General features: G+C 43.9%; 1 protein-coding gene across 1 annotated transcript; it reads right to left on the minus strand.

The window, feature by feature from the left end:
- Positions 1 to 102: 102 nt before the first annotated feature.
- On the minus strand, positions 103 to 15,110 carry CYP2U1 (cytochrome P450 family 2 subfamily U member 1). Its single transcript, XM_065837794.2, has 5 exons — positions 14,626 to 15,110; positions 11,085 to 11,717; positions 6,079 to 6,240; positions 5,362 to 5,529; positions 103 to 4,315 (listed from the first exon to the last, which is right to left on the minus strand). The coding sequence occupies exons 1-5, from the start codon at positions 15,047 to 15,049 to the stop codon at positions 4,137 to 4,139; spliced, it is 1,566 nt and encodes a 521-aa protein (XP_065693866.1). The 5' UTR covers positions 15,050 to 15,110; the 3' UTR covers positions 103 to 4,136.
- Between the last annotated feature and the right edge of the window lie 1,241 nt (positions 15,111 to 16,351).

The raw sequence follows: 16,351 nt of genomic DNA on the forward strand, positions 1-16,351 counted from the left end.
GCGGGGCCAGCGCTGCGCTCCGCCCCGCGGCCGGGGCTGCAGCCGGGCCCGGCTGAGCACCGCGGGGAGAAGCGCTGTGACTCCCTCACCTTCGCTACTGCTGACTCGTGTTGAAACGTGTTCTGAACCAAGAGGGATTTAAGCTTGTGTTTAAGATTAAAATTTGCCTAGTGCTTTACTGAATTAGACAAAAAAAAGACACCAAAAACCCCACCAGAGAAAGCCTGGGTGAGACCAAGCAGAAAGGAAAAGCCTGGATTCATTATTATTTTAACAGCAGCCCACTCTTCGAAATTAGTTGATACTTCTGAAGGGTGTAAGTGGTGGAACTGTTTCTAGGCTAGTAAGTTGGCGTATTTACTCTGAATAATATTTTGTGATTCATCCTTCAGGATCATCGAGTCCAACCAAGAACCTCGTCTAAACGCCTTTTAAACCCCTCCAGGGATGGTGGCTCCACCCTGGGCAGCCTGTTCCAATGCCCGACAGCCCTTCCCGTGAAGAATCTTCCATAATATCCAGTCTAAACCTGCCCTGGTGCAACTTGAGGCCATTTCCTCTTGTCCCGTCACTTGCTACTTGGGAGAAGAGACCAACGCTCTCCATGCTCCAACCTCCTTCCAGGCAGTTGTAGAATTCCTCAGGAATCAACAGCAAGGTCAGCACCGGAGGAGCTGCTGCCCGGCCCTGCTGGCCCTTGGCCAAGGGCAGGTTCTGTGCAGAGGCCGCTCCAATGTCCGCCCTTGGCAGCAGAGGTCACTGTGTTGCCTTCCAAACCTCGACACTCCTGTTGCGCCAGCTCGTTTTCTCAATGATTGCAGCATTCGGTAATAAGGGGATTTCATTTTCAGGCTGGCACAAACAATCTAGTGAACAACAACAAAAATCATTCCTTTCTAAGCACGAATGGCTGAACCGTATCAGCTGCAGACCACCACCATTTTCCATCTAATCACCACCAGAACAACCAGATGTTCAAGTCAGCAACAGCTGACAACGCGGCAATTCCTGCCTGTCCCACTTGAGTCAGCATGGGCGTAAACATTAAGCAATTTGTTTTCTTCAAGCAAAAGGAGTATTCTCGTATCTCTGCACTTTGTACCAAAAGCGCAATCCAAAAAAATTCACCCTTTCCTCGCTCAGGCTCATCTGACAACAAATCAGCCAGGAGCAGTAAGTCTTCATCTCTGCTCTTCCCTCTCCTTTCATTCCGAGAAACTGTTTTTAAAACATACTCTTTCTACCATTTGGTCATAACAGGCCTGGCATTGTGTTCTCCGTGTTTTGCTTTATTCCCCCTTATCCAAAACATTTTGTAACATCTTCTCATTCAAAAGCTTCCCTTGTAAGATGTAAAACACCGCGAGCTTAGGTCGACAACTCGAACTCATTAAAATGACTATGCAAAGCTGTCAAACACTTACTTGAGAATTACTTTATTATAAATAAAATTACACTGAGGCAAAGTCTGAATTCATTTTTAGAAATAAGGACATTTTCAGCATTCAGAAATAGCCATCCACTTATATAAAACACATTTTTCAATAAGGCATTTAAGATGCTTCCTCTGCTAAAAAAAGAGAGAGATATATTTACAAATACAAACCGATTTTGGTACCACTTCACTTACAGTTTACCAAAGATTGCAACACATTTATAAACCCACACTTTGTTGCTTTTATGCTATTGTTCAGCTACTTTCATGGCATCCTGTGAAGATTTCAGTGCATCTGAAGGCATGAAAGGCAGGGTTTATTGTCATTTCCAACAGCATCTTGCATTCTGGCAGGCACTGACATGGCTGCACCTTCACATCAGTATTTTTAGCTTGTTGCACTGTGCAGCATTTGATTATAGGCATCACCAAAAACCGCATTCTCAACGTACTGTTTGTGGAAGGATAGTTTTTAAAGGTGACGTTTTAAACCAAACCCAGCAGGCAAAACAAGCACAAATATGTACAATTCCACATACTAGGGAATTACGTGAATTGCGTCTTCTTTGGAATCTGTAAAAATATATAAATATATATACTAAAGTGCTTTTCAAATGTGTCCTCATTGATTAAAAGGACACGTATTTTATAGAAGCAATCAGTTGTACACCAACATCATTATGTTGCTTAAAGAGCCATTTCAACATAAAGATAAATATTATCAGCATTTAATTTCAGCTTTGCAATTAAGCATATACCACTTTAAGGATTTCCAGACAAAAATCCCAACTGTACAGAGTCTATTTATTCATTGGAAAAAAATGAAGTTAAAGAAATAAGTGCTTATTACTCCCATACTGTCAGCTTTTAGTCCAAGTTTACTAGGATTGGTGCCAAACTCATTTTCTTGTGCTATGGGGTTTTCAAATATTCCACACAAAGGAAAAAAAACCTAACACAAGCGTGATACAACCTATACATTCCAGAATTAGACTATATGAGAAGTGGAAGTTCTCGTACAAACAGCGGGGTACCTGACCAAACAAATACACCATTCAGAAATTAAGCCACTCTAACAGCAAACCTTAATTTAAATCCAAAATAACTATCTTCCAGTCTTTGCTAGGCACTACCTGGCTTTTAAAAGTTCAAGTTAGCAAATGACATAAAGGTCAATTTCAAGCTCAAGAACTGAATGTTCTTTTACTATTTAGGTTTAGTCTCTGCTAAGAAATACTCAATTCCACTTTAGAGTCAACTTCACATTCCAGTGTTATAAACCCGAGGTTAGGAGGACTTCCAGTATTGGCCACATCTCCAATGAGGCGGGAAAAAAAGTATTTCCTTAAAAGAGTACCTATGTACTTATTTCATCTGATATGATGTATCGAGACATTTAGGGATGATCAAAAACAATTATTTAAGGGTTAATTGCTACATGTCCCCCAAAAGAACGCTTTCGATGTTTGAGAGATCTTTCAAATAACAGGCAAGACTGAAAGACCCAACAACAGGTTTCCTTGGCAATTGGTTTGATAGTGGTAAACACCACTAAAATTTGAAAAGGTACTGATACACTAATATTGTGTGAACTACAGATCTTTTTACTCCATGTGTAACATAACAAAGAGAAAGCCTTTATACTCAAACCTCAAGTTTGTCAGATTCCTCATGTTCCATGCCTAAATGTGTAAGACCTACATCTGTAGTGCTGTATATTTGGCATATTTGAAGTAACAGTCCAGTTCCCAAAGCCAAACAGGTTGTGGGGGCACTGCCCACGCTGTTTGCACATGAAAAACCTGAGTGAAAGCCCCAAGTTGAGGATTACACGTGTAGTTTTCCCCTGTGAGCAGGGTGTTGGTCTGTCCAGGCTGCAGACATGGGGAAAACGGCAAGCGGAAAGTGGCAGCACAGATGTTGCCATGAATATCTGCTTGGCACCAGACAGAACAGACTCCTGTTTCTTCTTGGAGAAATCTGCTCTTGTTTATATTCTGAGATAAAACATCTGCATCCAGATGCTGCATACTCCTTTCATGTTAAGGACATGGTATATTCAAGGATTCATGTGGCCTCCAAGCCTGAGCTGGTACCTGCTTGTTTATAGTGAGCCACGACAGTCAAGACTGTTTGGATCCAGGAACTCGATTCAATCTGATTGACACCTATGAGTAACTTGCAAGAAAGCATCCTCCAAGGTTAAAAGTAGTGTCATTTAGTTATTTCCAAAAAGTATTTGTCATTATTTAAGCTCAGTTATGAAGTTTTTTTACACAGAAAATGCTAATACGCTGTCTTTCATTAATCCTTTTTGTATTAAATGATGTCCTTCATTCAATTGGTAAATTAAATGTTTACGTACTACTCTTATCAAAATAACGATTACCATTTGCTAAAGCATTAAGAGATGTTTTGGACCATTCTCCCATATTTAATATTTGACCAACTGACAGTAATAGCTTATAGACAGAGGGATTGAGCCCAGCAAGTTTTTATATCAAATTGCAAACTATGCTGCCAGCTCATTTGTGGAATGCAACAGCTGACAAAAAGGTTTTCTCTTTCCAGAAGTGTAAATGGGTCACTCTCACCAACGAGGAAAGCCTATACAGTTGCTGTTTTTCTGGAAAGTAAGAGAATGCTGGAAACAAAGCTGGATTTTTAAAGTGCACTGTTTCTCTGTGTAATCTTTTTGATGTTATTTCTTCAAAGCTATTATATTGAAAGGACACGGAGCTAATGTCAGACCAAACCTTCCGTCCATAGATGGTTTTGCAGCATTTTCAGGATACAAAAAGGTAAAACTTTGCATTAGACTTGCAAAAATTAAGAACAGCTCCATTTTTGCCAACTGCTCTCCCATGCACACACGTTTACCTAAAGAACAGTCAGAAGAGATGTATTACTGCTTTAATCTTGTTGACCATTTGTTAACACACATGCAATTCCTGCGCCAGCAGAGCCCAAACACAGAAGGGCTCAAGCTTTTCTTAAGCTATGAACTCGGAAGCTTTGCTCTCCCTCATCTGAGTCTAAGCCTTGCTCAGCTGTATTGCTTCATATTAACAGCATTTGCATCTGTAGCAAAAGTACTATCAAAGGACAGAATCACAGAATGTTAGAGATTGGAAGGGACCCTGAAAGCTCATCCAGTGCAATCCCCCCGCCGGAGCAGGAACACCCAGCTGAGGTTCCACAGGAAGGTGTCCAGGCGGGTTTGAATGTCTGCAGAGAAGGAGACTCCACAGCCTCCCTGGGCAGCCTGGGCCAGGCTCTGCCGCCCTCACTGAGAAGAAGTTTCTTCTCGAATTTAAGTGGAACCTTTTGTGTTCCGGTTTGAACCCATTACCCCTTGTCCTATCATTGGTTGTCACCGAGAAGAGCCTGGCTCCATCCTCCTGACACTCTCCCTTTATATATTTGTAAACATAAATGAGGTCACCCCTCAGTCTCCTCCAAGCTCAAGAGCCCCAGCTCCCTCAGCCTTTCCTCACACAGGAGATGCTCCACTCCCTCCATCTTTGTTGCCCTGCGCTGGACTCTCTCCAGCAGTTCCCTGTCCTTCTGGAACTGAGGGGCCCAGAACTGGACACAATACTCCGGATGGGGTCTCACCAGGGCAGAGGAGAGGGGAAGGAGAACCTCTCTCGATCTACTAAGCACCCCCCTTCTAATACAGCCCAGGTACCATTGGCCTTCCTGGCCACAAGGGCCCAGTGCTGGCTCATGGTTATCTATTTACCATTTCTCATTTTTGCCTGGCAACTGGAGCTTTTAGGAACCCGACCCATTTTGCAAGCCACCAACTGTAACAATAATTCTGTAGTTGGTCCTACATGGTCCCATCTCACGCCTCCAAGGCCCAACACTTGAGACAGCACCACCACCCCCAACCGGCTACAGACTGCAGGTGGGTGTCTTACCCATTCCAAAAGGAATGAATGCCTCTTTCTTAATTAGCTGGCCATTTTCATCCAGAAATCTTGATGGCTGAAATTCATCAGGTTTCTCCCAAATGTTAGGATCTCTGTGTACTGACCACAAGTTGGGCACGATGACGCTGCCCTTAGGGATAGTATATCCCTGCAGAACTTTAAACACAAGCACAGAGACAGAGGGTGTGACAAGCTGCTAAAAGTAAATGTGGGAGACACATTAAAAACACAACTAGAAGATCACTTTAGCTGGTGTTCAGCTATGTTTATGAAAATATATAGCCAGCAAGATCACTTGAAAAAGGATATTGATTACTGTTTTCCGTAGATGCAGAGCTCAGTGGTATAAGCCTTTCAAGCTTTAGCAAACCAGCTGCTCCACATTGGTATTTCCAGAGCTCTGTGTCAGATGGCCAAAAATAACTCTGCTGTTCCAGGTACAAAGGTGGAGTCTCAGCTGCCAACTACCACTAAGCATATCATTCCACACAAGCTGACTCCCAGAAATCCCTCTAAATCAGAAAATTTCTGGACATCAGATCAGACGTGGTACTTAAACAGGAGCATCTCAATCTACTCTCTATAAATGCCATGTTACAGACCTGAGTTACATGTCTAATACATAATTGAGGTCTTTGTAAGTTATCACTAGATGTCCCACCGGATCTTAACGCACAAAAGAAACGCTGTATTAAGAAGTCTTACCAGCATTTTCTGAGGCCATTCGAGGTATAGAAAGGGGAACAACCGCAGTCATCCTCTGCACTTCCATAATGGTTGCCTCTGTGAAGGGCATTTGAGCCTTGTGGGCAAGAGAGGGAACTTTGTCACGTCCTAGAACCGCTTCGACTTCTGCATGAACCTTCTCTATTCAAATGGAGTGAGAAACAAAAATAAAAAGAAAAAAATACGCACAATATGTGAGAAGACATCCTCTCAGTTTCATTTTCCTATGTTTCACTCTTTATAGCAATTTTTGACAAATCTATGTAAGACATGATGTCTCGCTGCAATAATTATGCCAACATAACCCTTAAGAACGAACTCAGTTCAGAATAAACAACCAAGCTCAATCTCGACAACTGTCAAGAGTAAAGCTACTGAGAAAACAGACATTGCCAGCACTTCTGTATTGGAAAAGACCAGGAAAAGTTCTGTTCCAGTTCCAAATGTATTCATAATCTTAGTTTAACTATACCGTAATTTGAATGGTGAAAAAACCAAGCTTCTAGCCTGCATTTAAAAAAATGAAGAAAAAGCGAATGCATGCAGTGCAAAGGAAAAACAGAAGTTAACAACCTTATCTCCCTTCTCATTCATGTGGGGCACAAAGCATCAAAACGTTTGTTTGTCCCTTTCATCTCGCTAACAGCTCGGTGCACAAGTAATTCTCTTCATACAGGTTTCCAAGATGCAAGGTTTGCCTCAGCCATGTGCAGGGTGATGCACCTTTTCTGCCAGGGAACTTGGAAACCGGTTACACAGCAAAAGATAAACTTGAAAGAGGAGACCTCAAAATTAACCTTTAATCAATGATAATAAAAGTGAGTTTTCATTCTTCACCCTTGATATCCTGAACATTTTGTGGTTCTCCTGCTTTTCCAAGATTCAGAATCCAGGTTGCTGATACTCTTAAGTTTTTGCTCTTTTATCTCTGATTCAAGATTAAATAAGAGCTCAATGAAAAAGAGTCTCTGAGTTTTCAGATCAGCATTGAGAAACACTGTACAAACTGCATTCAGTGAACAGTTGCTGCCACCTGCTGGCTTTGGTAAGAAAACAAGTTCTCATATGAGGAACACAGTAAAAAATAGCGACAGCAAGAGATTTGCTGATGGTGTGGCTCTCGGGTACCTGCTTTGTGGGGTTTTGCTATTTTCTTTAAAAGACACATTATAGCCCTATATTCAGGTATGCATGTCCACAATAAAATAAACAAGTTTTCAATATGGAAAAGAAAATAAAGGAGATTGTCTCATGCCAAATGTCACACCAGCATCTTAGCCCATCAAACATTCCTTCAGGGTTTGTAAATATACGCGGAACTATACAGAAAGCGGTCAAACTGCTGCTCACGTTACCAGCTACAAAAACACAGATCTCAAGAGTCCATTGCTAACAGCAGGTTATTTGAACTGCTCCACTACATTTAATTTATTTAAAAATCTCACAGATCTTCAGAAGTCAAGGACCAAAACCAAGTCAGGGAACAGCAAATCAAATACTCCTCACTATGTTCACTATATTCACGCACACACAAACACACCCCCTTGTCTTTTCCATATAAAAAGCAAAACTGGCTTCCACAAACCAATACGTTCTTTCTCTTTTTTTACCCTGATGGTCCTTCATTTGCCTTCCAAAGACTGCAACATCTGCTACCGCTTAAAGTTGTACAATTCAGATATTTCCTTTAGCGGAACAGGAAAAATAAGAATGGGATAGAATGCTTGGGTTGGAAGGGACGTTAAAGATCATCTAGTTCCAACCCGCTGCCATGGGCAGGGACATCTTCCACTAGACCAGGTTGCTCAAAGCCTGGCCTGGAACATCTCCAAGATGGGGCATCCACAGCTTCTCCAGGCAGCCTGGTCCCGTGCCTCACCACCCTCGTGGTGATTAATTTATTCCTTATTAAAGCCATTACCCCACATCCTGTCACTACATGCCCATGTAAAATGTCCCTCTCCAGTTTTCTCATACATCCCCTTTAGGCACTGGAAGGTGCTATAAGGTGTCCCTGGAGCCTTCTCCAGGCTGAACAACCACAACTCTCTCAGCCTGTTTTCACAGGAGAGGTGCCCCAGCCCCCTGATCATCTTGGTGGCCTCCTCTGGACTCACTCCAACATGTCCATCTCCCTCTCATGTTTGGGCCCCAAAGCTGAACATGGCACTTCAGGCTGGGTCTCACCAGAGCAGAGCAGAGGGGGAGAATCACCTCCCTCAACCTGCTGGTCGCGCTTCTACTGATGCAGCCCAGGACACCATTGGCTTTCTGGGCTGCGAGCACATGTCACCGAGTCACGCTGAGCTTCTCATCAACCAACACCACCAGTTCTTGTCCTCAGGGCTGCTCTCAGCGTATTCTCTCCCCAGCCTGGATTTGTGCCCTGACCCATGTGCCGGACCTTGCATTGGCCTTGTTGAACTTCATGAGGTTCACACAGGCCCACCTCTCCAGCCTGTCACGGTCCCTCTGGATGGCATCCATTCCCTCCAGCGTGCCAACAGCACCACACAGCTCGGTGTCATGGGCAATCCCACCGTCCATGTCACCAACAAAAATGTTAAACAGTACTGGTCCCAATACCAACCCCTGATGAATGCCACTTGTCACTGGTCTCCACTTGAAGCTGTTGACTGCAACTCTCTGAGTGCGACCAGCCAGTCAATTCCTTATCCACTGAGCGGTCCATCCATCAAATCCATCTCTCTTTAGTTTAGGGACAAGGATGTCATGCAAGATAGCGTCAAATGATTCGCACAAGTCCAGGTACACGACATCAGTTCCTCTTCCCTTATCATCAACACTGAAAGCCTGTTGTAGAAGGCCACCAAATTTGTCAGGCACGATTTGCCCTTAGTGAAGCCATTCTGGCTGTCACCAGTCACCTCCTTATTTTGCATGCACCTTAGTGTAGCTTCCAGGAGGATACCAGAAGTCAGAGAATCACATTCTATAGCTAAGTGATACACTCCGGACTACTGAGCTTATTCATAGTGTTTGACAACAGCTACAGCATAAGGGGAAATCAGAGAGGGGCAATAAAATGGTTACAGATCAGTAGAAGAGAGAAAATTGACTGGCACATACATGTACCATACCAGGGATCAGGAAAGGGGTTTTTTATCCTCACAAAACTCCTGTAGATCTCATTTGTGTAATTTAAACCGTATCTAGTCCATGTAACTGTGTGTCAACTCAAGCAGTAATAACACACAACCATTAAAAACAGAATAATAAGTCCATGCAATAAATTTTAATTTTACATTTGGCCCTGGTGGACTCTCTCCCACATACTGAACTGATGCCCTATTTTGCAATCCTTGTCAACAATTTGGTTAACTTTGTGCAACGAACTACGATCTTGACCTATTTAAAGAGATTATTTCAGACAGAGGTGCTGTAAACAAGTATCTATTTGCTCATCTGCAAAGCAGCTGCAGCACCTGGAAAGCTCAAAATCCCAAATACTTGATAAAAGTATTCCAGGCTTATATTGGTCTTAGATAACTTGAGGTTTACTCTTCTTCACTCCAAGTTAAAAAGAAGTCTGGGCAAAGCAGGGGAAATGTTCTGCTGCTATAAACTGAGGTAGAGTTACCCAAGTAGAATCTGCCCATCCTGCCAGGGTTTCAAGGCTGCATTTACCCAACAATCTTTCCAGCAGAAATCAGTTGCTATGTAGGACTTTGGGAGAAGCTGCTAATACATTAATAAATCAATTGCCTTATTTTTCTTAAATTCAACCATCTAAATTTGCCAAATAGTACTAAAGAAAATGCAGGCTTTGCAACCACGTGTACTGTAAAAGCCTCACTATACAAAAATACTGAAGCAAAATTAATTTTAAGTCTTTAGTCATGGAAATTTATCCTAACAAGTCTTGAACTACAAGTCTATCAAGTACTATTTTATTGTAATATTGTAACCTCTCCCACACCACCGGTATTTTTTACATAAAAATCTACAAGTAATTTTCTAGATCTCTGTTACAAACAGTAACCAGATCATAGCATCATCAAACAACCTGGGTTGCAGGGAACCTATGGCGGTCATCTGATCTAGGCCCTAACTCAAAGCAAAGTCACCTTCCAAGTTAGATCCAACTCTGAGAGTAGATCAGACTACTCGGGATCACACCCCCGTGAGTTTTGAATACTTCCCAATATTTCTGTTAACTCTCAAGGCAATCTGTTGCACTCTTCGCTATCTTCATAGGCCATTTTTCTCCTACTATCTGATCAGAATTATCTCATTGTAGACTGTCTCTGCTGCTTCTCTTCCCTCCACCGCACACCTCAGAGGAGACTGCCCCCATCTTCTTAGCATCTTCTGATCTGCAAACAGCATAAGATCACCCCTCTCAGTCATCTTTCCCTACCACTGAACAAGCCCAGTTCCTTCTGCTTGTCCTTTGGGCCCACGTGCTCCACATGTCTCTTTCCCCTCCCCATCATCAGCAAACTACCCAACTGCCATGGTCATTCCGCACCCATGGCGAGAGGCCTCGCAGTGACACTGACCAGCTGGCACCGTGGACTTGCTTAAGTCCAATTTGCTTAAGCTGTCTCTAACTTCACCTTCCTCTACAGCGAGCAGTGTTTCACTTCCCCAAACTCTGACGCAAGGCTCAAGAACAACTCTGCTCAGCGAGGCATAAAAGTAGAGCTTATCACTACATATTTCACATGTATCACAAGTATAGGCCTGGAATGCCACAATTGCCACAGCTTTTGAAACATGACAAGGTTCCCTGGAATTGCTTGGGAAATAGCAAGTTGTCCCAAACCATACATAATATATATTAATATGTATATTAATATATAGCACTAACCTAGAGATCATCATAGCAGAGCAGGACAGATGTCTAACCACATATCAGTCTTTCAAATTATACATACACATGTACTATTTGCACTCCAAATGACTGGTGTACCGAAGCTTTACGGTTTGCAATCAAATACCTAGAATAAAAATAGTCTTACCTTGTACTTCGGGGTAGAGAGACATGTAGAGCAGGCACCACAGTATTGTGTTGGAAGTCGTGTCTGTGCCTGCGATGAAAAGGTCACCAATGATAAAAAACAGGTAGTCCTCATTAAAACTGCTCTCCTTGTTGTTCTTCTCTTCTTCTGCATGGATCAAGTACATGTCAATGAAGTCCCTGGGATTTGCCACATCCAGTGTATCCCTGTGCTGTGCAATTATTTTCTTCAGAAAAGCAGTCATATCTAATTCTGTTTTCCTAAGTTCCCGGAAAGGCCCAAAGGGAAGGTAGTACAGCCAAGGGCAAATATTGACCAGGATCATGTAGCTGTTCACGCTGAGCTCTAGTGCACGGGCCATGTTCTTCAGCATTGTCTTGAACTCAACATCTTGGTAGCCAAAACGCTTACCAAAGGCCATGGAACAGATAACGTTGGACACTGCGTTGCGAATGATCGGAAAGGGATTAAATGAATCCTTCCCATGCTTCAGCATTTCCTCTTTTATGTACTTCAGCTCCTCAATGATTTTAGGCTCTAAGCTGTGTCTTCCTACTCCAAAATGACGCAGTGTTGAGAGAGAAAATTTCCTCTGTTGCTTCCAGACAGGGCCATAAGGCGCAAAAATAACACCTGGAAGAGAAAGGGGGAGTCTGAAACCAAAATGCTGTGTCTTGAAGAAGAAATAGCCAGGCCTGCAACCCAAGAGCCAGAAGAGAGGGAAACAATGCATAGCAAATCCATCCCAAGCTCTGGAGTTGATGCTAAAGCAAGAAAACAAGCTGCTTTATAACAGCCTTGGGAAATCCTGTCCCTCCTTTTCCCTCTCAGTTATATGAACATAACTACACCAATAGGTTTATTAGTCTTTGCGAGACACTAATAGATGGAGAAAAGGTACTGTAGGTGCTTATTACAGATGACACCAATTTCACAGGAATTATTAACTCTGGGACACAGGTTAACTATACCCTTTTCTGCTCACTGCCCTGAGACACAAATTCCTTCAGCGAGGCAGAACAGAAAATATTAAAACACAAACCGGTTTGCATTTCTTTCCCCCTTCATGTTATGCAAACCTCTCAATACTGTTTGTGTGTGTACACATTTCTAATACAACAAGGGTTTTCTTAAACTATAACCAATGCAGGACACACGTGCTGCAAACAAACTGGGAAGGTAAGTTTGGAGCCACTTGGCAAAAACCTACTTGATTTGCATCTCAACAGCTTTGATGCCTCCAGGCACACATTCTGCACCATTGCGTCATTAAATGCAATGCCTCAGCTTCAAATATAAATCCTGCTCACTTACAAACACCTATTTATTGAATTAACAGACCACACCAGACATAGCGCAGCGTAACAAAACACACAACCTGCTGTTTCTAATGTACTCCACAGTTAACCTGAGAAAGTTTAGAGTCATCAAAACACAAGGCTGGTTCTGCTTTTGTTCTTCTAGTAAAGTGACACTAAATATGTTTGTTTCTGGAAATAAGAGGTTACTTGATAAAGGCAACATCAATTCTGCCAGCTGCAAATCTTAATGTTAAGAGGTCATAGGAAATTAGCAATAGAAAGATGCACTATGTTCCAGAACTTAATGTTACCTACTTTTCTATTACTACATAATGTTCATAGGTTCTATTGCAAAAAGGAGCATAAACAAGAAATCTATAGCTAGAAACAGAAATCTGTAGATATGCAAACAAGATAGCTGTATTCAGAAGGGTCTGCAATCCCAAAGGTATAAATAGTTCGAGTGTAACATAAAGCTGTTAATCTATCCAGCCACATTTTCCGATTACATTATCTATTCATAGTGGTAATGACGGACTGAAGAATACAAACACATGACCTAGTCTCAAGAGGCCTAAACAAAAAGAACAGGACATTACAGAGAGTCAGAACAAGCTGAGGATCAGCTGAACTTGATATCGTCTCTCCACAAAGACATTCCTTAGGAAATCCATTCAAATATCTATCCCCTAGCACTTTAATAGAGAACCAAAACCTTTTCAGATCCCCTTTCTCAAGTAATGTTTCCTCAGTAGCACCGGAAGGTGAAAAAACAGGCCTCTTTGGGGCTGAATTTGGTCAAGAACCAACTTTGTTTTTCAGGGTTTGTGGCTGACGTGCAGAACCACCATGGGTTTCTTGGAATGAAACAGTATGTTATCACTACTTCTATCCCACAACAAATATCTCCAAAACAGACTATACATCCAGCATCTCCTCCCTTCTCTGTCAATAGGAAAATTAGCTTTAGGATCCAAATACCTCCATAAAAGAAAACAGACCTATTGTCTTGAATGTAGAGAAGACTCTCCTAGCCACAATAAACCTCCCAGTGCTCACTGTGTGCTGCTGCACAACACTAATAATTGATTTGCAAGCCAGGAAAGAATAACATAAAAGGCAGATTAAGGAGGAAGAGCATAAAGCCGGAATAACAGAGGTGAGAGAAACTGGATCACCGCAAGGCAATAATAGTGCAATAGTGCTTCACTTTCAATGATAAATCTCTACATGATGTGAAAAGTCAACATACGCAGCACAGACAATTGCATTCTTAAAAAAAACCAAAAAACCACAAAACAAAAAACCTGAAGAAAATACAATACTAAATTCTGAAGCAACAAGAGCCCAGAACAACCAGGACTTCATGCTCCTTACAGATGTCTAATTCCTATTAAAGTTTCAGGCACTTAACCAATAGCTTTCCTTGATCACAGAAATTGAAAGTAAGTTTTACAATACAATTAGCACATTAACAAGCCTCCCAGGCCACCCCTCCTAAACTGACAAAGGAAATGCAGTTTTCCACAAATGCTGAGATCTGTAATGAACTTAAAGACTAAACATGAAGAAATTCTAACTGCAGTATTGCCATCATGTGTTTAAACACCCCAAGCCTTTTTTTTTTGAGAAAGCTAGTAAACTCTCCTTTGACTTATTAATGCTCAGTAAGTTTTGGCAAGCAGAATAACACACCTGCAACCATCCCAGCAACAGCAGCTCGCACACACACAGCAGAGACCGGGCAGCTATGGGACTTCAGAGCCTGTTCTTAGCCATCGTTACCTTGCTAAGAACAGGGCAAGCACAAAATCACTTCATGCTGCTGCTAAAGCATCTGAAATTTCTCCTCCTGATGTAGCTAAACTCAGAAAGTGACAGCCTAGCTGTTCCTTAGGTCCCTGCACAAACGCCATGATCGTTCCTGCGAAGGCTGGTGAAGGAATCGCACATTTCAGTCGTCACGACGCTGCTGTGCACACCGGAGCGCTGTCACATCCACAGGGATGCTGCCGTTCCCCTCAGTGCAGGGTGGGTGTCTCTCTACGTGCTTTCTGTCACCAGCGGGGCAAGGGGCACACGCGATGAGCAGAGACCAAGTAGCTGGCTCAGCCTGTAATTCCCAAGAGTTATCGGCCAATTTCGGCGCAGCAGCCGCGAAACCGCGCAGCTGCCGCTCAGCACGGCGCAGCGAGCGGTGCCTCAGCAGCGGCACCCCGGGGGCTCACCCTGCTCCTTACCCTTCTTGCGGGTGATCATGAGGACGATGGGGACGGAGGGCCGGTCGCTGAACACCTCCGCCTTCTGCACCAGCGCCTCCCGCACCGCCCCGAACGTGTTGAGGACGATGAAGGGGCGGCTGCCCACGAAGAGCCGGAAGACGCCGCCGTACATCTTGGTGAGGCGGGTGAGGAAGACGTGCGGGGAGAAGGCGAGGTGGCCGCGGCCGCCGCCCCGCACCTGCACCGCCCACCTCCGCAGCAGCGGCGGCGGCAGCAGCGCGAAGCCGAAGTTCCCCACCAGCGGCCAGGGCGCCGGGCCCGGCGGCAGCCCCGGCAGCGCCCGCGGCCGCCGCAGCAGCCAGTAGCAGCCCAGCCAGCACACGGCCGCCAGCAGCAGCTCGGTGGCGGTGGGGGCCCGCAGCAGCCACGTCCAGCCGGCCATCCCGCCGCCGCTGTCCCCGCCCCGCACTCGCCCCCTGCCAGCGCCTAGCGGCTTAAGATGGCGGGGGCGGGCGGGAGGCGAGGCCTGCAGCCCTGACCCCGGGGCTGTGGGCGGGTAACGGGTCCGCCCCGCGGCCGAGCCCGTTAGCGGCGGCGCAGCGCCTGGAGCGGGCGGGCGGGCGGGCAGGAGCGGGAGAGGGGCTCAGCGGGGATCCGCAGGGGAGCAGGTGCAGTGCGGGACCAGCCCCGGGGCAGCCGGACAGGACCTGCGCAAACAGGGACGCGGAGAATTAGTTCCCGCAGGGGGGTGACTTTGCTTTTTGGGGAAAGTGGGATCAAAAGCTGACTGTGCACTTGGACTTAATCCAAGTTCAAATATTTCATTAAACATACGTACATATATTAATATGTCCATCTAATACAAAAAGTGACTGCTCTTCATAGCCCCATAGGATTTACTTCTAAATGCCTCATGTGCAAGACAACACACACACAAAACACTGTTGAGGCTTAGAAGGAAATACAGATGACCCTTCTTCCCAAATACAAAAGCTGGCACTTCTAGGTAACACACCAACATTTTCTGTTTTCATAAGCAAGGACTAACCTGGAACTATGTCCCAGTTCTAGGGTAAGTGTGTGCTTGGTAAATGCGGAACAGCAGAGAGGTGCCTCAGAGCTGGACCTAAATTTTGGAGGAAAATATGGTTTAGTCCTTATCCTTCCCTATAAAAAAAACCCAACCACACACATACACAAATACAGCACCACACACCAACAAAAACCAACCGCACACATCCCCCAACACCCAAAACCCACCCACACAACCCCAAAACAACAACAAAACAGGAAAAAAAATCCACAACCCACCAAACAAGCCCCAGCCCATCTTCAGGGTAACTTCCCCCCCTTGTGAAATCCACCTTAGTGCACTTTCTCCAGCTGAAAAACCAAACAGTGCTTACCCATTAAAAAGGTGCTTTGGTTTTGTGGGTTTTTTTGTAATAGTTGAACATTCAGTAAAGATAGTGACAAGTGGCTCTTAAAATAGCGGCTGGAGTATATTAAAAAGGTTTTATTGCAATTATACAGAAGTTACAGGAATTTTAGAAATACAGAAAGCTTCAAATGGTCAAGGTCGGTTTTCCTCCAAGCAATTAAGGCAACTGGATGCACTCTCTCATTAATCTAATATAAACAGCAAATGCATATTTTACTAGCCATGGATGAAAAGTAGAAAAACTAAGATCAGAGATTTCAATTAGCAGAACAGAATGCAGCTTTTTTGGTACACCAATAAATT

Source organism: Patagioenas fasciata, chromosome 4, assembly GCF_037038585.1.
Source record: "Patagioenas fasciata isolate bPatFas1 chromosome 4, bPatFas1.hap1, whole genome shotgun sequence".
In the NCBI taxonomy this organism is placed as follows: Eukaryota; Metazoa; Chordata; class Aves; order Columbiformes; family Columbidae; genus Patagioenas; species Patagioenas fasciata.

Bases quoted from the DNA above. Each gene is read 5' to 3' on its own strand.
- CYP2U1 (XM_065837794.2), bottom strand. From the start codon at position 15,049: ATGGCCGGCTGGACGTGGCTGCTGCGGGCCCCCACCGCCACCGAGCTG. The intron at 11,718-14,625 runs GTAAGGAGCAGG...TTTCTCTTCCAG, and splicing joins CATGATCACCCGCAAGAAGG to GTGTTATTTTTGCGCCTTAT. The intron at 4,316-5,361 runs GTAAGACACCCA...ACTGTTCTTTAG, and splicing joins ATTCATTCCTTTTGGAATGG to GTAAACGTGTGTGCATGGGA.